This window comes from Cydia strobilella, chromosome Z, assembly GCF_947568885.1.
Source record: "Cydia strobilella chromosome Z, ilCydStro3.1, whole genome shotgun sequence".
Taxonomy (NCBI): domain Eukaryota; kingdom Metazoa; phylum Arthropoda; class Insecta; order Lepidoptera; family Tortricidae; genus Cydia; species Cydia strobilella.
Window position 1 is genome coordinate 3,913,938 of NC_086068.1, and position 24,665 is coordinate 3,938,602.

Consider the following 24,665-nt stretch of genomic DNA (forward strand, 5'->3'; position numbering starts at 1 on the left):
AATGTCCTCCCAACAGTTAGTGTAAGGCCTGAGTGGACGCTCGAGTTGGGCGTGCAGCCGGGCGGGGCGTGCGGCGTGCATATTAAACAAATGCAAACGTATAGGAGCGGCCTTAGTGCACGCTGCTCAAGTCACTTGTGAGCCCGACGCCACGCTGCACGCCCCGCCGAACGCTCCGCTTCGAGCGTCCACTCAGGCCTTACACTTACGGTATACCGCAAGCGACGAGGTTGCGTTTGAGGACATGACATCTGTATGTCGCAGGTACTGGCCTCCCTGCTTTCGCTTTCCACAACACACACACTGACACTTAATTTGGGCTCGGACATCAAATCGTCACGAAACGGTAGAACGACGCAGAAACAAAGTTATCATTGTGCCGTCGTATCTGCAAAATGTCAGAGCAATTCAGGCCACCTTTTGTTAAAATCGGAATCGTGTGTGGTGAGTGGTTTAAGGGTCCTTATGGTCCACGTGCAGGCTTGCGAAGTCACAAATACTCGCCACTCGACTTTTCAAACGTAGCGCTCTGTTACTAATCAACAGTTCGTAGGACAAAGCTAACAAGGTATTGATATTAACATTCTCGACAAAACTACACGGGTGTTTCCGATTACTGGAATGTGGAGTGAGTGTTCGACTATGTTCGCGTTGTGTCCGTTTCGGTAAAATGGCCAAACATCAAAGGGCTCTTGTGAAGTTACGTGTTTGCGCGAAACTAGCCCTCCACTCTCGCCCTCTAGTTTCAGTAGTTCGATTGATTAGTCCGGGGCCGAACTACTGCCACAGTTTTGTCATAAGTTCGGGTAGCAAAGTGACGTCAGCGACGTCATAATAACGTATAAATGCTGTTAGGGATTATGGCGTCAAACCGGACTAATGAGAATAGGGAGTATCACTGCAATGTTCTGCCGACAGAGTGCAGCACTAGCTCAAACCATAAACAGTTTTTGACATGTTTTCACAGATTATTTGCTACGAATAAATATATGACATGCATCAAGGAGGTTGTTTACTGTTTGTGCTCGTGGCGCCCCCTACGCAAAGCTATACGCGCCAGCTAGCGGACGCCATAAACTACAGATGTCTATTTCGCTCAATATCGTCGTTTAGCTACTCTTATGAGTTTGTATGTTAATTCTTAAACGAATTAATTACTCTTAGGTTTTTTAACTAATTAATGTGAAACTAAATATGTGTAAATTAATCTTATCTTATCTCATAATACTATTATAATATTACTGCGAAACAAGAAAATCAGGCCACTACTCGGAAGTATGGCAGTAGGTGGTCTAAATTTTGACTAGAAAGTAGCACTTAGTGGTACTTACACCTGAACCAACAGTCCAACAATATTTTAATAGGGATGTTGACATGAATCGCGAATATATAAAATGTTATGTTTTTACCATAGCAGGGGATATTAGAATGCTGAAAATCATATTTTGTAAGTGTAAATATGCGTAATAAATTAATTAAAAATAATTTAAGATTATTTAAAATAATGCCCAGCATCACGTGACTGCAAACGCAAATCGGACCGCGTGACGTCACGTTGTGAGAAACACGCACAGACAAGTTGTCAAACCTGGTTGTGAGGACCACCAGGTCAGTGCCAGAGGTGGCACTGACAGCAGTTTGTTTATCACATCGTGACGTCATCACGTGACAGCTTGAACCGTTTTTGCGCGAATTTTAAACACTAAACTAATTAGTCAATTTTTTATTAAAAATTAATGAATAACAATAAAAAAAAATTTTTCGCAATAATTACCTGTCTATCTATCTATAAAATGAAAACATTTCTAAAAAATTGTCAACATCCCTATTGTACTCGTGTTTGACATTTAAACAATCTCGCACCAAGTTCTAATGAACTAGGTCATTTGTGATACTGCTTTCAATCGTTTCAAAAAAGAAGACAGATTGTTTACCTACAGGCCTTTTTGTTCTTTAATAAAAAAAATATAGAGAAATGTTACGAGAATTGTTGTAATTTTAACTAGTGTCTCCATCTATAGGTCACTTTCTAGCCACTTCAAGAATGCACTTCTATTATAAATATTATGTTCCTTTACTTTTTGTTTCTTATATGACATCTATTTCAGTTTACAAGTATAATCGCCATCAGATATATCGAGCGTGCTCTCAAACATCTGAACACGCCTCTATTGTCAAGGCGTTAGAGTGCGTGCTGAGATATTTTTGAGCACCTCGGCCGCTCCGATATATCAGATGGCGACTGTACATACTTTTCTTCAAATATATATATACTTCACACAAATGATTATTCTATTGACTCAGCTGTTAATAGCTCTATGCCGTATATGTTAACTATCAATGTCCCGCTAAATCTTATTACATAAGCCGCAAGGTCTCAAATCGTTTGGCAGTCGAAGTAAATAGATTATGTCTCGTAAATAGATAAGGCTAATGCAATTATACATTACATTGGTTTCCTGACGTTCGAGACAGTTTTACGGAGATCTTTTCACGGACAACATGGCGACTGGTGAGTGCTTTATTTTTTATTTTACAGTACATATGTACTAGGGCGATAATTAGCACATAACGTAACTATGACGAAAATTTAAAGAGCCATATGTACTGTAAAACGTACGATACACGTGCGAATAGGTAATTCGCAACTCATTTCAATTTAAAACACTCCCTTAGGTCGTTGCGAATTTCCTATTTTTCGCACTTTTATCGTCACTAGGCAAAGTATAGGTTTCCTCGTGCCCTACAACCGCGAACACCGAAATTCGCAAATTGCGGGCATCTTTCTCTGTCGCCCTAATTACTCCTTAATTATAGTAAAAGAGAAAGATGGCCGAAACTTCGGTGTTCGCGGTAGGCCCTCTTATGTTATCAAAGGCGGTAAGCTAGAAGCGATGAGCGAGTTTTTAACATCGCGCGTGAGGGGAGGCCGGAATGTATGTAGTGTCAGTTTTACCGACTATAATGTCCGAAATACGCCTTCATATCCATAACAACGAACATTGCTAAGCGGAATACAAATAAAACTTGTGCGTTATCAGAATAAACATTGTTAACGATAATGAGAGCAGTATTCCAAGGTAACATTTATTATCTAAATGGACCGTCGTCATATTAAATTAAAAATATGTAAAACAACAGGTATTAGGTTAAAAACAGGAAGACATTTAACCCTAAAAACCGGCACGGCGTATTTTACTTTTCCTAACCCAACCCCAAGCAAAGCTTACAACTGAAAACTGCAGCCAAATAACACTAGACCAGGTACTCATCGTGTTGTGTTGCCGGAGCCACCGGAGCTCAACGAAGATGCGGAAAGTTAGGGTCCCACCCAAGACTTTTTTCCACTTTTAATTTATTTCTAATATTTCAATAAAGTCAATACGGATAAGTAATTGAGGATTCTCGCAAATAAAAAATCTTTATCTTAATATATATTTATTTTACCGTGTTTACATAAGATTAGGAGCTGACTTGTGTTGACTCTTCCCAAGGCTAAGTCCAAATATCGCGAATCTATTTGTTTGCGACTTTATCTGCGCTCTCGAGAGCTCATGTGTACTACGTCAGTATACTAGCTAGTAGGAACACTGTTGATCTAAAAAACACGGAAATGCGTACGAAATCACGCATCATCCCATCGTAACTATTTTTTTAAATCTCATAATGGATATTACTGCAATGTTCTGCGACCAGAGTGCAGCACTAGCCTTTTTAGTAAACCATAGAGTAACTTATACATACTGTACCTTTAACAGGTTTTTGACAAGTTTTCAAATAAAATATGACATTGATGCATCAAGGCGGTTTGTTTACAGAGGATGTACCGGGAAACGCGAATCCGAAATTTCGCTATCTGCCTCTTTATCGCTCGAATATTGCATATTGTGTGAAAGAGATGTTAGATAACGAAATTTCAATTTTCTTGTTTAGCGATAGACCCTCAGATTGTGGTAGTGGGCGTTTCAGAGTTTCGCGTAATATTCCCTGTTTCGGTAAACAATATTTATTTTTTATTTTATATAAATAAATAATAAATAAATATTATAGGACATTCTTACACAGATTGACTAAGTCCCACGGTAAGCCCAAGGAGGCTTGTGTTATGGGTACTCAGACAACGATATATATAATATATAAATACTTAAATACATAGAAAACATCCATGACTCAGGAACAAATATGTGCTCATCACACAAATAAATGCCCTTACCGGGATTCGAACCCAGGACCATCGGCTTCACAGGCAGGGTCACTACCCACTAGGCCAGACCGGTCGTCAAAATATCCATTGGTCCACCAACAATTGTTTACACTTTGTTAAGTATAACTACAAATGTTTTAACTATTATCGCTTAGCGTAACAATTACTTAAAGGTAAACACCACATGCATTGAATGAAGTAAGAAAACTGCATCTACGTGACATACTTTATAATAATAATAATGCATTAATTATAACAGGGACTAATACTGTTTAGTAGCACGTAGTAAGTAGCACAAAGGCTATTACTACGGACCTTTTTCTCAACAAATCGATTTAGAAATTAAAGATGTATCACGTACACCGTACACCAAAACTAAAAATGCCATGAATAAAGACTGTATAGATTTCCTAAAATTCCCTAAAATTTTCTTTGTCCATTATTTTAAGTTACATTCGCGTTTTTCCCCATTTTCGTTATTTTCTATACGTTATTTCTACCAACAGATAATTTCATCACAAGCATTTTTTTCTACTCGTTATTTTTGCTACACGCATCTTTGCCAATGCAATTTTTCACCAAACAAGCTAAGTAAAACGTGATGCGCGGCGGCGCGGCGCGACATCGACGCCCCTTCTTCACCGGAAAATGAAGAACTTTTAGCGCGGCGCCGACTCAAAATCACAAGGCGGACACGCTATACATCAAAAATCACTTGCGTTTCTATGTGTGAACGACACGTCTGTACACGCGTCATGTGAGTAAGTTGCTTAAAAATAGTACTGAGCAGCCGGCAAACGGCCGTCAATCTGCTGTCGCGGGGCGAGGTAATTCGAGTCGGGGCAGGGCGGTGCGTGGCTGTTCTGTATGATAATACTATTACTTACTCTGTGTCAAAATTACTTAGGTATACTTACTAATGTAAGAACAAAATTTTTCGCGAAAATGCTCATTAGGTAATGAGCATTTTCGCGAAAATTTTTGTTCTTACAGTAGGGTTACCAGATGTCAGGAATTTTCCTGACATGTCAGGAATTTTGGCCGTTTGTCAGGAATGCGACCGGAATACGAAAATGTCAAGAATTTTAATTAAGAAACTTTTTTTATAATGTACCTGATGTACCATTTTATTTACAATTGAGATTAACTCTTCTCTTTCTCTCAAATCTTAACAAAATTTGTGTCTGGCATCCAGGTAGGGTTGTAGGTAGACAAGTGAATTCTCAAGGCTATCAGCAATTCAGCACCTTTATCTGCAGTAAAGTAAAGCAAGATAAGTCAAATTTTTATGTAAATAAAATGGAACAGCCTCGTGTAAGATTAGTGCAGTTTATTGCGAGCTCATACAAATTATTTCATGAGAATCGGTGAGAATTGCGACCTGTAGAGCTGAAACGTAGACCTTCGTTACGCTCGGTCAATAAGACGTGATTAATAGAAACTAAAAGTGGTCATACAGGAAAAGTTTGCATATACAGGATGTCCTTAGCCATTGGACAAAGCCGAAATGTACATATGCATTAAACCAGTATACAAAGTATCATAACAACCGGTGTAGCGGTTACGAAGAAATTAAAAAATTACAATTTTTTACTTTGGAGCAGCCTGTATGTGTTAATAGCTCCTGAGAGTATAGTATTTTATAATCTGTGTCCTGAGGTAATAAAAATTATGAAACCTTCTTCAACCTTATTGATTTTCTTTTTTATTTATGATATTAAGAAGATTCTGACCATGGAGACTATATAAAGGAGCCAAATCTCTATCTATGAAAAGTGTCCATCAAAAAACAGTAATTAGGCGGTGCCACCATACACCGAAATACTACCAAAAACAACCTACGTAATTTGGTCGGGTTATTTGTTGCCTTATATGGTTCATGTTATACTCATGTCCCAGAGCCTAACTAGTGCCACCAGAGAGATTAGGATCTATTATTTAAAGCTGAAAGCGGTCACTTTTGCAACAATTCTGCCATAAGAGATTGGCATCCTTTATATACCATCCATAGAACAAGTTGTCAAAAACACTGTCAATGATTAATACAGTATGTTTCCTTTTTGTTGTCGATCATTGGAATTAATTTTTGTTTGAAATTTTTTTTTTTATCTTTTGTTCTAATTAAAAAAGTATTAACGTTAGAGCATTCCTGAGAAGTAACCCTTCGTGGGATTTCAGGGTTTGTCCTATGGCTAAGGTCACCCTGTACACCCCACCCGTCACTATGACATGTCATTTTAACCACCATTGTATGGATGGTATAGAAAGGATGCCAATCTCTTATGGCAGAATTGTTGCAAAAGTGACCGCTTTCATCTTTAAATAATAGTTCCTAATCTCTCCGGTGGCGCTAGTTAGGCTCTGGGACATGAGTATAACATGAACCATATAAGGCAACAAATAACCCGACCAAATTACTTAGGTTGTTTTTGGTAGTATTTCGGTGTATGGTGGCGCCGCCTAATTGTTTTTTGATGGACACGGTTCATACATAGAGATTTGGCTCCTTTATATAGTCTCCATGCACCATTGCCTTATTTCCACCATCTGACAGCATATACGGTACAATCCCGTTAAACCGGCACTAACGCTGACACAAGAACCGGATTAGTGGAAAATTCGGATTACTGTAAATTAGAGCAAATCTGCATATATTTGGATATATGTATTTATAATTATGTCGTATACATGTACTATACTAAAATAATAAGTTCGAAGAAAATTCGACCGTTGTCTGGTTTTTGGCCACTTTTAAAGAGAAGGCATTTGTATTGTAGTTCGTAAAGTTGGACATAGAATGATAACTTGCACCTATCTTGGTGCCGGATTACTGAATGTACCGGACCATCGAAGTACCGGATTAATGATAATGAGATTTCACTGTACTGACACTATTTAGTATTCCACCTATGTTATATAACTCATTAGAAGTAGCGCGGCTACTGGCCGGTCACACAAAAGAGGTCTACACAAAAGAATAACTGACAACTTCAGTGTCATCAAAACCGTGATAAAACTAACACGAAACCAAAATAATACTCAGTAAAAACCTATTTAAAGTGCTCCACTAAGAAAGGATATCACCATGCAGCCACCAGCAGAGGCCTCTGCCAGTAGCAGACCCGAAAACCATCCGGTGAGCCTACCTAAATAGTACCAAACTAAAATGGAGTTGGGCGGGACATGTTGCTAGGCAGAGTGATGGCAGGTGGACTAAAATGTTAACGGAATGGTGGCCGCTTTCGAATGAAAGAAGCCCCTGGCGTCCGTCGGCTCGTTGGGTGGACGACATCCGGAAGATTGCGGGTCACTTTTGGATGAGATTAGCTCAGGACTGGGACAAGTGGCGTACTGGAAGAGAGGCCTATGCTCAGCAGTGGGCGATGATGATGATGAATATAGTTCAAATCACCAATTACAGTCCTCTTTACGCCACAGACAAATTATCTTTATTTTTAGCAGAAACTATCATTAGGACTATAACTTTATCCAATTTGCTAATATCGGCTTACTTTAATCCACTTGGCCTATTAAAGAGGCCTACTCGAATTTATATTCGGGCCGAAATCGGGTTTGACCGGTAACATACTTCACGTCACCATCATGACCATTGAAGTAATATCAAAGATAGATATAACTCCGTAATAGATGGATACAGTCTAAAGAAAAAACGTGCCTCGAAAATCACGAAAATTTGATTCTCGATCAGATGGAGCCACTACCTTTGGCCTACTCTCGTATAGAGGGCGTTGACGGTTTCGTTTGTTATTTAACAATTTTAACGCATATCAGTGAAACAACATGGGTCAAAATCATAAAAATAATTAATGCAAATAAAAAAAATCATTTATCCATATTTAAATACATTTTATCGTATTTTTATAAATCTTCATTTTTAGTTTTAAAGTATGTCGATAGATGGCAGTGAATTTACTGTGGTTACAAAATTTACTATGACAGTACCGCTTTATCTTATTATATCCTCTTTGGTAATATGTATACACTAGTGGCGGCCTCTCGAAGAAAATGTTTCCGCACCTCAATGAAGTGCGTGCACTTCATTGTGTTAAGTACGACACCGACTACTTACGAGAAGCCACACATCCGACGGAAATTTAAAATAAATATTAAAAATGAAAAATGCCTTTGTGCGTAATGATAATTTATACTAATAATACCTATAAAACGAATAAAAGCAATATAATAACATTCCACTGCAAAAAACTGTTGTTTTAAGCCCATTTAGATTATTTTGAAATTTCACTTAAAATCGTTTTTCGTTACATTATATTTCATATACAAATTATAATAAACCTAATTGTTGTAATAACTTTTCATTTAGGCTTTACCGTTGAGTACCTAACTATGTACCGTAAACTGCTCCTACGTTGCTCCAATATTTGCTTCACTTAAAGGAAAATTTAAATAATTTTTTAAACAGTTCATTAAATATTCAGACGAATTGAATGTTAAGAAGAACATCTTATGTAACATATTTTATCGGTAAATCAACTTTATGAAATGATTTTATATAAAACGAATGAATAAGGACCACAAGATACCCATTGTTTGGGGTATTTTTGCTCCTATCATAGAGTAACTTATACAAAAGCGGTACTGCCATAGTAAATTTTGTAACCCCCAGTAAATTCACTGCCATCTGTCGACACACTTTAAAACTAAAAATGAAGATTTATAAAAATACGATAAAGTGTATTTAAATATGGATAAATGAATTTTTTTATTTGCATTAATTATTTTTATGATTTTGACCCATGTTCTTTCACTGAAATGCGTTAAAATTGTTAAATAACAAACGAAACCGTCAACGCCATCTATACGACAGTAGGCCAAAGCTAGTAGCGCCCTCTGAACGAGAATCAAATTTTCTTGATTTTCGAGGCACGTTTTTTCCTTAGACTGTATCCATCTATTACGGAGTTATTATCTTTGCTCCTATATATAGTTTATTTAGGGGTGCAAAGTTACCCCATTGTCGCCAAATTAATAGGCCCCCCCAAAAAAGAGAGATTAATTTTAATTATGACTAACGTAGCAATTCAACATATACAATTTCGTTTATCTGAGTATATAAATAATAATATAGAAATATTATGTTAGAATATATTAGACGTTAAATTTTAAAACCCTTTTTGAATTGGAGCACAGTTACCCAAATACCCACCAAGGAGGAAAGTAGGACCATTTTACATTACATCTTTTCCTCAGCGAACTACCTCTTGCCTATCTATTGCATTTTTCAATGCAATTAAATATGCCATTGTCTCCTGGATTGAGTAAAAGTTTTTCCCCTGAACAACCTCCAAGTATGATACTTCTATTGTATTATATGGTGACTAACGGGCGATTTAGTCTACAGTTAACCATCATTCTGACTGGTAGAATCTCCCCGCTATGCAGTTTTCTTCGGTATTATGGCAAATAATAATGTCTTTTATTACTATATTCAGTGCTGTGGCGCTTCGGAGCTTCGTTCTAGCCAGTCCTGATGGTGAGTCTATATCTTTCCGGTGCTTAGACTGTTTTTACCACAGACCCTGTGTTCTCAATATACTATTACATAGTCCCATACCTTAATACCTACACATGCACTTACGTATATTAATATATTAATATTATTGTTTGAAAGACTGAAAGGACATGGAAAAGGGGCCTTCAACAAATAAATAAACTCCGTAAATTCTAATGCAGCAAAGATCGTGACCTTCACCCAATATCGATTATATTTTAACTATTCACAAAAACTTTATCGTCACCTTTGAGTTATTCTATTTTAAATTTACCTCTGGATTGACAAATGTACTCAATTTTATTTAAGTATTTGTTTAATATCCAATATACAAACTGACCCCCCCTTTATTCATAAAAGTTTACAAGCTTCAATGAGGGCTACCGTTAGGGGCGCTAGTGTAGATGAAGTTCTTTCAAAATGTCAAATACATAGAAGTTTTGGGGGTTTCAAGCTTTCTTATCGGGAATTTTCACTCCTTATTCATAATTGTGGTAAACCTTTGTCTATCTTTGATTAATTATGGTAAGCAATAGATATAGCTCAATGAAAAAGTTAGTTTAAAAAAGTGCCAGCGAAAATATATGCAAAATTAAACAGGTTGAAAAAATGGCATGTTTATTAGAACGTATTGATCTTATAAAAATAAGAAGAATTTTGAAATCTGTTTTTCTGGACCTACATCTACACTCTACAGTGGCGCCAACTGGTGAGCACAAAAACGGTAGCCCTCATTAGTTGTTGGTATTACATCTGTCCAATATCTTGGTCCAATATGTATTTGCATCTCACATTTTGCTTAATGAGAGAGTGAGACACAATGCACATTGGACAAATAAATTGGGATACTACCCTTACGTCTTATATTACTACATTAGTTGTTTGTGCAACAAGAGAGAAAAGTTGGTTTTTCTTGCGAGTGTTTATTTCCCTCGCTACACTCAAGATTCTAACTTAGAATCACTCGCTTCGCTCGTGAAATCATAGAATCTCTCGCTTTCTCGGGACTCAAAAACACGAGATGTAAAATAACTTTGCTCTCGTGTTGCACACATATTTTTTCACCTCAGTAGTGAGAACATATTAAAGGTTTAAATGTATTTAATTAAATGAGGAAACAAAAAAAAATGTTATAAAAGTATGAAGTGGCAGTTCATGGCCTTCACTAAATTAAAAAGCTACTTTGTTTCACTCCCTGGAATGACGAAAGTACGCTTGTTCGAGCTGCTGAGGTGAAAAATATAATGTAATAACAATAACTACTTAGGTACTTATTGGTCTCGTTCGAAAACAATGACACATTTGCTAAGATTCCTCGGCAAGCTCGGCCGAATTGCACCTTCCCATACAGACGTAGTTACGCTCTCATTTTAAAACTACGTTTTGGATTGTAATGAAACTTTGCACATACAATAACATGAGGTATGTCTAGGTCTGAAATTAGTTTATATAGCTCCAGTTGATTAAACAAACGAAATAGAGCAAAAACAGGTTTTGTGTGAAAAACTTAAATTCGCTGTATTTTTCAACTATGATATCTGAAGCTACGTAAACTAATTACAGACCTAGCCTTTGTAAATACCAAAGATAGATATAACTCCGTAATAGATGGATACAGTCTAAGGAAAAAACGTGCCTCGAAAATCAAGAAAATTTGATTCTCGTTCAGAGGGCGCTACTAGTTTTGGCCTACAGTCGTATAGATGGCGTTGACGGTTTCGTTTGTTATTTAACAATTTTAACGCATATCAGTGAAAGAACATGGGTCAAAATCATATAAAAATAATTAATGCAAATAAAAAAATCATTTATCCATATTTAAATACATTTTATCGTATTTTTATAAATATTTATTTTTAGTTTTAAAGTGTGTCGACAGATGGCAGTGAATTTACTGGGGTTACAAAATTTACTATGACAGTACCGCTCTAGTATAAGTTACTCTATGGTAAATACAATAGGATATACCTTATCCTATTGTAAGTATAAAGTTTCAGATCAATCTAGCTAGTCGTTTTAAAATGAGAGCGGAACCGTTTGTATGGGAAGGTGAAATCCGGCCGAGCTTGCCGGGGACTCTCAAACATTTTTTAACCTTTAAGTTACTCTATGGTTTAGGATGTGCACTAGTGCTGCGCTCTGGCGGCAGAACTTTGCAGTAATATTCCCCATTTATGAAACACGGAATGTGACGTAATCTAGCTCAGGGTTACTTAAAAGGGTTATTTTAAAGCAAAAAACCGGCCAAGTGCGAGTCGGACTCACACACGAAGGGTTCCGTACCATTAACTATAAAAACGGTCACACAGTACTGACCCCGCCCGACGTTGCTAACTTCGGTCAAAAATCACGTTTGTTGTATGGGAGCCCCACTTAAATCTCTATTTTACATGTAACAATTGTTATCAATACATATTTTCATTTTCATTTTATTCTGTTTTTAGTATTTGTTGTTATAGCGGCAACCGAAATACATCATCTGTGAAAATTTCAGCTGTCTAGCTATCACAGATCACGAGATATAGCCTGGTGACAGACAGACAGACGGACAGCGGAGTCTTAGTAATAGGGTCCCGTTTTTACCCTTTGGGTACGGAACCCTAAAAACAAAATAAAATAAAATAAACGTCAGTATTTTCAAAGGAAAACTCATTTATACCTACTTGGTTAGTATTAATTAGTGAAAGCTATAACTCACGAGTTAGTTACCTATAGCTATTTTTTTCAGAATCCATAACTCCCGCGGGAACAAGCCCGCATGAAATAAGATCTTATTCGAGCAAGTGTGATGAAAACTTTTTAACCCGTATATCCCTAGAGACAATACCCCAGATGACTGCGAACCAATTACTTGACGAAACAAGAATTTTTATGCATTTCATGATTTATTATACCTGTCTATTTTATTCAAGTTTTTATTCACAGTCCCGAAAGAACGTGTTCACTAATCGCAAGTGACATTTTAGTTATTATATGTTTCTCACTCATTCATCACAGCTGCATCTCGCTCTTACAAGATAGCAAGACGTATAGTAGGTTTTAGATATTAAATGTGACGTTTCATTGTAACTCGTTTCTATCATAGGTATACAATACGACACAGACAAAAAATTAATAGTCCATAGCGTCCGTGGTAAATAAACATTTGCTCGTAGCTTTGTGAGGCTATATTTTAGTGTCTGCAAAATTTCGGTTTTGGTTTCGGCCTGTTTCAGCCGAAGGTTCGGTTTCAGGCAGAATGCCGCACCGAACCGCTCTTCGTTGCGGTGATGGGTGACTAATATACAAGTACAACCCAGTGTAAGCAGTCCCCTGTATCGCTGCGTCTTATCTTGTGTATCTTACGGAAGCGAAAAACTCGCGAACGCGAAGCGGCGCGGCGCGGCGCAGCGGGCCCACGGCGTTCGCGTTCGCAACGAGATCGCCAACGTAGGACACTTCTATAGATATCAAAGGATTGATTCAACCCGCGCCGCATCGCTTCGCGTTCGCGCGTTGTTCGCCTACGTAGTACGCTGCGTATGCTTTGCGCGGTATATACCCTGGGCCCGGGCAGAGTGCTTCCAATTCGCAGGTAGCGCTCGACGAAAGCATGTCTCTGTACTCTCTGTTGCGATACGCGGTCTTCGTCGCGGTGATGGGTGAGTCTTTTATACTCAAGTGTTTACTTCCTTGTATTTGTGGGCCAAAATTATTTTCGTTGTCTTGTTTCTGAGCACTCGTCACGTTTGTATTTCTTTCTTCTACCAAATAATTGAATAAATTGGTTTTTTTTAGTCTAGTGCTATCGCATGTCTTTCTAGCTGTAGATTATTATTTTAAATGAGAAAATTTTTAAACAAAATTTTATCTCATACAGAAATCTCCACTCCGTCACATTTTTTGGGGACTAAAAACAAGACAACGAAAAGAATTTCGACCCTTGTGTATCTGTATAGATCTGCACGTTACAAAAGAGTAATAGTTCTCGGTAAATTCAGGAGAATTTCATAGGAAATTAATGTTACGGATTTTTTTTATAAACAAATAAAATTTCGGAAACTTTTCAACGGCGCATCAGTACTCAAGTAAACACTAATTGCTCGTTAAGTAAGCCCACGTTGAGTTAAGTAATATTTTTTCACATAAATTTGTAACTTTATTTTACAAAACATCTTGTTTATCTTAGTTGTTCGCATGAAAATATAATCAATAAACAAAATCCTTTCGAATAAAATCAGCTTTTACTTATTACTTTGTAGTCTTTGTAAGCGTGGGTGAATTTGAATTTTTTTCCCTCACCCCATTAATTGTTCCCTCATACAAGTAGTTCGTTAGTTTAATTAAATACTGATGTTTCATGCCCCAGGGCATGTCTGTTAATCCGCGAGGCCTAATTTCGAAGCGTTTAAATAACTGCCCATGACATGACGACAATAAGGCTTATTTTGAAAACTGATGACATCTGCGGACTGTCAAACCAAACTAACAGTGCATGAGTAGCGGTTATGATGGAATATTATGAAATACCATAGAGTAACTTATACTAGAGCGGTACTGTCATAGTAAATATTGTAACCCCAGTAAATTCACTGCCATCTGTCGACACACTTTGAAACTAAAAATGAAGATTTATAAAAATACGATAAAATGTATTTAAATATAGATAAATGATTTTTTTTATTTTCATTAATTATTTTTATGATTTTGACCCATGTTCTTTCACTGACATGCGTTAAAATTGTTAAATAACAAACGATACCGTCAACGCCATCTATACGACAGTAGGCCAAAACTAGTAGCGCCCTCTGAACGAGAATCAAATTTTCTTGATTTTCGAGGCACGTTTTTTCCTTAGACTGTATCCATCTATTACGGAGTTATATCTATCTTTGGAAATACGTAGGCTACACGAGCCATAACAAACAAACCCGAATACGGCCCAAATTGTACGTACAATTTTCAGTGTTTGAAAATATCAATCGTTTATCAAAAGACTCTAACCGAAAAGTAAAAACATATGGGCATGACAGACGCGACGAAAAGTGGCGACATTCTTTAGGTGACAACGGATAAAACTCACTAATTACTAAAAAATAATTAAACAAAAATCGACCTTAATTTGGTATTGACATGGTTTATTAAATTTATTAAATACAGCGCATTAACTGCTCACGTCGTGAGTGACCCGGTTAAATATATTAAATACAGCGCATTAACTGCTCACGTCGTGAGTGACCCGGTTATAGTACATTATTGTCGAGGCTCGGAAGTAGCTACTTGCTGGCTGAGGATTCGTTTTAAACGGACGACCTAGGGATTCCGTATAAAACGAATCCTCAGCCAGCAAGTAGCCTTCCAGCCGAGTCATATATAGTGCTTTTTTCAAAAATGGCGCAATAAATACAAATATAATAGAAATATTTTACAGAAGCAACGTTCTTATGTATATATTTTTACAGAAAAAAGTAATAAGATTTGCTTTGCCGCCGTTTTTTTTTATAAAAAATAGAAGTGTATTTTTCTGCTGAAAATACGCCAACCTATTTGAGACACCTACATAGTCGCAGTACCAACATTATAATAATAAGTACTGATCATCTGTTTGGCTGTTTAATGGACCTATGCCTACATTTGATATGGCCACTTCAACTTTTAAAAAGTTTGGAACTCGACAAATAATGGAATTTGTATGCAACATTGTAGGCCCAAAATCGAGACTGCAATGTTTTTAACTTTTTAATTTTTTGACTGACCATAAACAACGCACTTCGCGACTTACTTTTTAACCGGCAACGTCGACTTTGCCGTCCATTTTTCAGAAAAATATATTTAATATGACAGTGCCTCACAGAAGTTTTGTTATTAAAATACTAACATGGTTCACTATTAATATGAACTTATGGTGGTAATTATACCGAGTTTTGGTTGTCACCCAACGATACATTATTTCAGTTCCGATTGGCTTTTTCATACAATTATTTAACAAAAAATCTACTTTTAAATTCGGTTAATATCTGTCATAATGCGTACAATCAAACAAACTGATTTGTGACCCACCATAGAACGTTTTCACCTCAGCAGCTCGAAAAAGCCTACTTTCGTCAGTCCCTAGAGTAAGGAAAGTGCGCTTTCCTCACTCCAAGGAGTTACGAAAGTGCGACTTTCCTCACTCTAGGGAGTGAAACAAAGTAGCTTTTTAATTTAGTGAAGGCCATGAACTGCCACTTCATACTTCTATTACAAATTCGTTTTTTTTTTTTGTTCACTGTATTATTCTGTGTAATTCGAAATACATTTTAACCTTTAATATGTTCTCACTACTGAGGTGAAAAATTATATGTGCAACACGAGAGCAAAGTTATTTTACATCTCGTGTTTTTGAGTCCCTCGCTACTCGCTACGGTCAAGATTCTAACTTAGAATCACTCGCTTCGCTCGGGATTTCCTCTCTTCTTGCACAAATAACTATTTCACAGAAAGTATCATAGTCTTTTTACGTTTTAAATCAATGTAGTGCCAATTACGTAGTAAATGTGAAAATGTATTAAGTTGTTCGATAGTACATAGACTATTATAATGTAAAAACAAGATATATTTTCTCCAAGAGCTTAATTCCATAAATTTCAAGACTTTTCACGTCCATTAATGCCAGATTTCGTAAATTATTAAATAACTTCAATAAATGCATTAATCCTGGGAACAAAGATAGATATAACTCCGTAATAGATGGATACAGTATAAGAAAACACGTGCCTCGAAAATCAAGAAAATTTGATTCTCGATCAGAGGGCGTTACTAGCTTTGGCCTACTGTCGTATAGATGGCGTTGACGGTTTCGTTTGTTATTTAACAATTTTTACGCATATCAGTAAAAGAACATGGGTCAAAATCATAAAAATAATTAATGCAAATAAAAAAAATCATTTATCCATATTTAAATACATTTTATCGTATTTTTATAAATCTTCATTTTTAGTTTTAAAGTGTGTCGATAGATGGCAGTGAATTTACTGTGGTTACAAAATTTACTATGACAGTACCGCTCTAGTATAAGTTACTCTATGCTGGGACCTATCAAGAGAGACAACGGCACGTGGAGGATACTGAAGAATGCCGAAATCGAGGAGTTGTTGGGCGGACCCAATATTATCGGCGAAACGATATACCACAGACTTCGCTGGTTCGGTCACCTATTAAGAATGGGAGAGGATCGGGCTGCCAAAAGGGCGTACTTGGGAAGATCGACTGCCGCTCGGTAGGTCGGCCCAGATACCGCTGGGGAGACAGTGTAGAAGCGGATCCCATAATTGGCAGAAGACGGCGCAGGATCGGGAAAAGTGGAGTGCTCTCGTTTCGGAGGCCAAGACCCTCTTTTGGGTCGTTGAGCCATGTTAGTTAGTTAAATACCTTAAAACGGCACCTCGACAGACGAAAATCTTATCTAACAAGAAAGGTCTCTGCTAAATAAACAACATTATCATTGTTATTTCACTATTCACTAGATTTTTTTTCCCAAAAAAAATCCTAATTAACCTTTCTAGCTAAAGCTGAAGTGAATTCGTATATTTTCCGTCGATAAGGCAGATAAAACCGGCCAAGTGCGAGTCGGACTCGCACACCGAGGGTTCCGTACTTTTTAGTATTTGTTGTTATAGCGGCAACAGAAATACATCATCTGTGAAAATTTCAACTATCTAACTATCACGGTTCATGAGATACAGCCTGGTGACAGACAGACGGACAGACGGACAGACAGACAGACGGGCAGACGGATAACGGAGTCTTAGTAATAGGGTCCCGTTTTTACCCTTTGGGTACGGAACCCTAAAAAGGGACTTTTTTGTTTTATTTTCTTAATAGAAACAGCAAGTATAAATAAATACTCATTAAAAAAATACAATAGGTAAATAGAATAGAATAAGATTTTATTCGTAAGCACAAACAAACAAGACATTAATATAAAGAAAACATAATAAATTTTACAGTACATATGGTGCTACTTTCTCGCACTAGTGCGTAAATGAGCATATTTCGTGCATATGTCGAAAGTTTAAAGGGCCATATTGACTGTAAAACGTTGTACGATACACGTGCGAATAGGTAATTCGCAACTCGTGTCGATTTAAAACACTCCCTGCGGTCGTGTTTTAATTTATCGCCACTCGTTTCGAATTGCCTTTTTTCCGCACTTGTATCGTAAATAACTATTAGAGTACCTACATATGGTGCGATAGGGTCCCGTTTTTACCCTTTGGGTACGGAACCCTAAAAACTTACAGTGAACTTATTACAGTGAAAATGTGGCCCGTCTACACGCCCCTTAAGAACTCGGGTATATCATACTTAACCTATTCAGAGCTAATCACGACACATTGACGTTTTGCCTCTACGAAGCATTTCCGCTACATACCGGGAAACTCATGTTATCGGCTACGACGTAGCGTTACGTCCGTAGGTCAGCGGTGAATATGATAATCAGCAAAATATCAACTATTTGTGTTGTACAGTCAAATAATTTAATTTCAGTACCATTTCGTACCTTAAGACAGTGAAAAACAATATAAAAGTCGCTAGGCACCTCATACTATTGTCACTGTGACAAGGTACGAAATGGTACTGATATTAAATTCCTTGACCGAGTAATAGGGGATATTACTGCAATGTTCTGTCACCAGAGTGCAGCACTAGCCTTTTTAGTAAACCATAGACTAACTTATACATACTGTACCTTTAACAGGTTTTTGACAAATTTTCAGAGATAATCAAATATGACATTGATGCATCAAGGCGGTTTGCTAACAAAGGATCTACCGGGAAATGCGAATCCGAAATTTCGCTATCTGCCTCTTTATCCCTCGAATATGCAAGTGACAGAGATGTTAGATAACGAAATTTCGATTTTCTTGTTTCGCGATAGACCCCCAGATTGTGGTGGCGCCCCCTACGCAGAGTTTCGCGTAATATTCCCTGTTATCCCGGTTTTCGGTTTTGGAGTCGCAGAAACTCTAATAGTGCGTGTATTTTAAGAGTATTTTTACCTATTTAACGGCACTTAAGTCGGGCGATGATATTCTCTAAATTGTCCACTTATTTTCCAATTTCGCTTCTAAGGACATATGAAAATTAGCCAATAATGACAGATTATATGCTACGCCTATTGTACGACCAGCCTTGGATAATTTGTATTCAACACGCCTCGTAGGTTTTTAGAAAAACAACTTGCTTTTTATGTTGTTTCTCAGGTGCTCTAATGTATTCGTTATTATTATCTCATTGATATCTAGGCAGTTGTCTAGCCTACTTTGATAAGCGAAAGGCGAATATCGATAAGCGAGTTATTATTTTGCGAGCGAATGTTTTTTTTTTTTCAGATAACATTAGAAGATTACAGAATCAGATTCTAGATAGAACTTTTCTGTGAAGTTGTAGCGGCAGATCACATCAAACAAATTCGATTTCGATGCAATGTGACAGTATAGTCCGACAATAAATTGTAGAAAATAAATGAAGGAGCTACTTTTTACATAACTGTCACATTTTTGATGGAACATGCTTAAACATGGCAACAATTTAGTATTTTTTTAGTTCCGTTTTATTTAATTTCTATTATTTTATGTCGCACTATAAATATGACATGTCAAACATGAATTTAGTTAAGAGCAGGGTGCGTAGCCAACATGCCAATCGTTGCGAAACGCAACTGTCACTGTCGCACTAATAAGGAAGAGTGATAGAGAGACACAAAGCGTTTCATTGTCGTAGCGCAAGCGATTGTCAGGTTGGCTATACACCCTGTACGGCTATTCCTGTTCACGGGCCGTATTCCTGTTTGCCACCATCATTGTATTATTTAAAAAAACTTTATTATATCGGCAAAAAACTGGTAAGTTTATGATGATGAATGATGATGATGACAATTGTCACAAGATTTAAAAGAATTTTCGTTAATTCTTGACAGGAAATGAGTTCTATGTCGGAATCTCGTGACAATTGTCGTGTTTCTTGTGGCAATTGTCATTAGCTTCGCATAATAAGTACTTATTTATTGGCGATATTATGCAATGGAGTTTTTTTTAAATAAAATTGTTGGTGGTAAACAAGCACACCGCCCGTCCGATGGTAAGCGGTTACTGTAGCCAATGAGGATATAATAAGATAGAGCGGTACTGTCATAGTAAATTTTGTAACCACTGTAAATTCACTGCCATCTATCGACATACTTTAAAACTAAAAATGAAGATTTATAAAAATACGTTAAAATGTATTTAAATTTATAAAGAACAAACGAAACAGTCAAGGCCCTCTATACGAGAGTAGGCCAAAACTAGTGACGCCATCTGATCGAGAAACAAATTTTCGTGATTTTCTAGGCACGTTTTTTTCTTAGACTGTATCCATCTATTACGGAGTTATATCTATCTTTGCTGTAGCCTATGGATGCCTGTGACGTCAGTAACAGTATGTCGACAATTGTCGCAGTAGTCACCGTGGTGAAATAGGGGCCAGTTTGACACTGCTGACATATTCGCTAGCGTGTGCGTAACTTCTTATGCATCTCGCATATTAGTGCGAGCGAGATGTACCTATAGAAAGTAAGTTACGCAGACGTTAGCAAATGTCAGAGACACTGCTATGGCATAAACTGAAGTAAATAATATTCACTAAAGAAAAAGTGACCAAGCCCACCGGTGGCCGAGGCGGGAATCGAACCCGCGTCTTCATCTTACCTGACCACTAGACCACCCGGCCACGGCGTTACCCGTCCCAAATTCTCTAGTGTATGCTATCTTTGAAAGACTAGGCGCCTTTGACCAACTCTTAAGAGTGAGCAGTGTGTGCTTTCACCTCCTATACGAAACATTCTGTAAATAGCGTCAATGTTTTGCTGCAAGCTAACTTCTCTTCTCTATTCTTGCTTTTCTCTATCCTTATTTCTGTAAATTTCCTTGTCAACAACCCTATTAATCTTGTCATGTTTAAACCCTGTAGTTTTTGTATGAGCAATTACAAGGAAACCTTGTTTTCTGTCAATACGCAGTGACATTTAATGTATTACGAGAAGTACTTGATAGAATCTATCAAGCGGATTATTACGATAAATTTAAATTTATTTCGAATATTATAAATCACTAGTATTCGTCGTATTTAAACTGACAAATACAACAGTTTGAACAAAATCTTAAATTTTTAGAACAAACACTCAAAAACCACGATGAAATCTTTAGACGCCATTTTCTCAAAATGCTCGCATGTGGGTTAACACATTATTGCTTATCAGCATCCAGATATGCATATCAGAAGTACCGTCAGGAATAAAAAGTATGTCACAAATTTTTTTTACAGTTATTTGTTTACACCATATTAATACGGTCGCCAAAAAATATGAATAGCAATTTTGAGGCCTTTCTCTAGTATTCGAAACCTGATTAAACAACTTTTGCTTGATAGAAAAAATCATGAACATATGTCTAAAACGCACCATTAAAAATGTAAAACAAAAAAAAAGCTGCTTAAAAAACTTGCTTCTAAAAATGCGCAATTTTATTTTCGATCTAAATCATCGATTATATTTTATGTCTGTGATCCCAGATCAGATCACGTTCCGTGAGAGTAAGAGAAGAACCTGTACTCAGGGGTCGGAAACCGGTATTTGCTCCATACAAAAATACCGGTATTATTACGTTCTTTTGTTTATAATTTCATTTTTAATGGGACGTTTTAATAATGCAAAATTGTTTCCTAAATACATGATTCAGTCCTACGTAATGAGCATAAAATAATTCAAAATATTGGGCTATTTCGGGGTTTTTTAAAAATACCGGTTCCGAGCCCTGCCTGTACTCACGGCGCCTGAAGTCTTATTTTCCAAATGAGCTATGTATTTGCACTCGTAACCGAAAATACCGAAATGCCCTTTTCAATTCAGTGCTTCACGCGGTTTTTCGTAAACGACCATCAGAAAAAAAATCATTACTAATTTAATTAGTCCTTTTTCTAAAATGTACAACGATATTCCTAAGGATAAGAAGACGCTCTTACTGGAACAAGTACTCTTTGTTTCTAATAATGAGCGTAAAGTCTTAAATGTTCTCGGGAATATCATCAATTTTACATTATTTCGACTTTTCTTGTAAGAACGCTCTTAATCGCATCTCGTGTGTCCAGTCTAGTATACCATAGAGTAACTTATACTAGAGCGGTACTGTCATAGTAAATTTTGTAACCACAGTCATAGAGTAACTTATACTAGAGCGGTACTGTCATAGTAAATTTTGTAACCCCAGTAAATTCACTGCCATCTGTCGACACACTTTAAAACTAAAAATAAATATTTATAAAAATACGATAAAATGTATTTAATAAATAAAATAAAAATAAAAAGCCTTTTATTTCCCGCTAAATTATTACAGATACATTATTAACGATTTCTTGCTTTATGATGGTTAGTAAAAAAATTTTTTTTTTGCTTAAATACTAGTTTTTGGTTGTTAGTTGCTTATAAATATTTACTAAATAATTTGTATATAACAGGAACCCCTCTCAGGTGAAGGCCTCTTCCAAAGTTTGCCATTTTGATCGGTCAAGTGCGGTTTGATGCCAGTTTGGTCCAGCTATTTTAATGATGTCCTCGTCCCAGCGTGAGTGTGGCCTTCCACTGCGTCGCTTGCCTTGAGGGCCTTTCCATAGGGTGACGATTTTCGTCCATCTGCGGTCTTTAAGTCGTGCCACATGTCCGGCCCATCGCCATTTCAACTTTTGAGCTTGGTTGAGAGCATCTATAGTTTTAAGCGCGGTTCTTATCTTCGTGTGTCGTATCTTTTGAATTTTTTTCAAGTTCAACATGCTACGTTCCATACCTCTTTGGCATGTAATTATTAAATTCTGGATTTTTTTGGTGAATTTCCACGTTTGACTTGCATATATTAAACATGGAATTATACATGCGTTCATAACTTTCCTTTTCAGCTTTATTGGCATTTTACTTTTAAACACTTCCTTAAGACTCCAGTACTTATTCCATGTAATTTTTATTCTCCTCTCTACTTCTAGTTCATTGTTATTTCTGTTGAATCCAATTTGCTTCCCTAAATATATATATTGTTCCACATATTCTAGTAATTCATTATCTAAAGTGATGTTTGATTTTCTGTGATTTGACATGATTTTTGTTTTTGAAATGTTCATTTCAAGTCCTACTTGCCGACTAGCTTTATGTAGAGTTTCGACCATGTACTGCAGATTCGGTGCTGTTTCCGCCAGTAGTACTAAATCGTCCGCAAATCTAAGGTGACTTAAGGTTTTTCCTTGTATCAATAAGCCCTGTTTTTGCCAATCTAGTTTGCTAATAATGTTTTCTAAAATAGCAATAAAGATTCTTGGGGACAAGGGATCGCCTTGCCTTACTCCTCTTTTTACTTGAAAGCTTGGACCAATCGTTTCTAGTTTTACTCGGCTCGTGCTCTTGTTGTATATAGCTTTCAGAATATCTATGTATTTTGTCTCTACCTGTTGAGCTTTTAGTGTTGTCCATATACTTTCGTGGGAAACAGTATCGAAAGCTTTTTGATAGTCGATAAAAGCTACGTACAATGGTCGTTTTTGTTCCTGAAATTTCTCTATTATTAGCTCCAAAGTATGGATATGATCCATCGTAGAAAAACCTTTTCTAAAGCCGGCTTGTTCGATTGGTTGTTTTTGTTCTAGTGATACATTTATTCTCTGATTTATAATGGTTGAAAACAGTTTATATATGGATGGCAGAAGGCTTATCGGTCTGTAGTTGCTGATATTTTCAGGGTCTCCTTTTTTATAAAGCAAAATAATATTGGATTCAGACCATTGTATCGGAGTTTCAGTGGTTTTTAAAATTTGATTGAATAAATTTGCTAGTGGCCTGGCTAGTATATCTTGACCGATTTTAATAGCGTCATTCGTAATGTGATCCGAGCCTGGACTTTTATCTGATTTTAGCTTTCGTACTGTCTCTATAATTTCTTTACAGTCTATAGGCTCTATGTCATATCCTGATATTTCCTTTGAACTCTGAGGTTTCGTTGAATAGTGCTCTATTGGACCTCTATGTGTTGTTGTAGCGCTATATAAGTTACTGTAAAAGTCTGTTGCAACTTTTATGATTTCAGCCCGGCTATTTTTCGTTTCCGCCTCCTTTTTTAAACTTTTGATCCATGTCTTATTTGTTCGTAATTCTTTATATCCTTTTTTTGTGCTTCCTTTCTGTTCTAAATGTTTTTCTAAGGTTATAAATCTGTGGTTTTGATAGTCCATTTTTATATATTTACTGGTTAATTTGTATAATGCTTTGAGTTCGTTTTTCTGTGATCTAGATTTATTTTTAGTTTTTTGTAATTCTTGTTTTCTTTTTAATAGATTTTTTGTGCGTTCTGTCAGTATACTACGGTCTCTAGGTGAATCTTTTTTACAAGCACTTTGTAGACTTTTTCGAATAATGTTGATTATTTTGTCATAATGGGCTTGTACCGTCTCCTCTTTATTTTTGTCTTCTAAAGTAATTATGTAATATATCAGGTATTCTTTATACAGTGATATCTCTTCTTCGCTTTTAGGAATATTGTATTGTTTATTTATGTAGTTGGTTCTACTTTTTCTCGGTTTAGCAAGTGTTATTGTAGCTCTGAGCGGTCTGTGGTCTGACGGATAATCTAGATTCAAAGTTTCGATATTTTGAAATATTAATGGGCGATTAGACATTATAAAATCTATTTCGTTTCTATGTTGCCCATTTGGCGAGCGCCACGTCCATCTGTTTTTGGGTTTTTTCTTGTAAAAAGTGTTGATAATTGCTAACTTGTTTTCCAACGCAAAGTCTATCAGCCTCTGTCCTCGTGCGTTTCTTTCACCATAGCCATATTGCCTTGTTACAAGATGTTCATCCATTTGTGGTTTGCCTATTTTTGAGTTGAAGTCCCC

General features: G+C 36.7%; 1 protein-coding gene across 3 annotated transcripts in view; it reads left to right on the top strand.

Annotated features, from left to right (window-relative positions):
- Window positions 1–2,478: 2,478 nt before the first annotated feature.
- LOC134754557 (beta-alanyl-dopamine/carcinine hydrolase) overlaps window positions 2,479–24,665 on the top strand; it is a 93,121-nt gene continuing 70,934 nt past the window's right edge. The window contains exon 1 of one of the 3 annotated variants that reach the window (XM_063690869.1): window positions 2,479–2,512. In XM_063690869.1, the coding sequence (XP_063546939.1) occupies window positions 2,503–2,512 (10 nt within the window). In that variant the 5' untranslated portion in view covers window positions 2,479–2,502. Of the gene's footprint in view, window positions 2,513–9,637; window positions 9,717–13,310; window positions 13,376–24,665 lie in introns of those variants that run through there. The other 2 variants (XM_063690865.1, XM_063690867.1) reach the window with 2 other exon arrangements.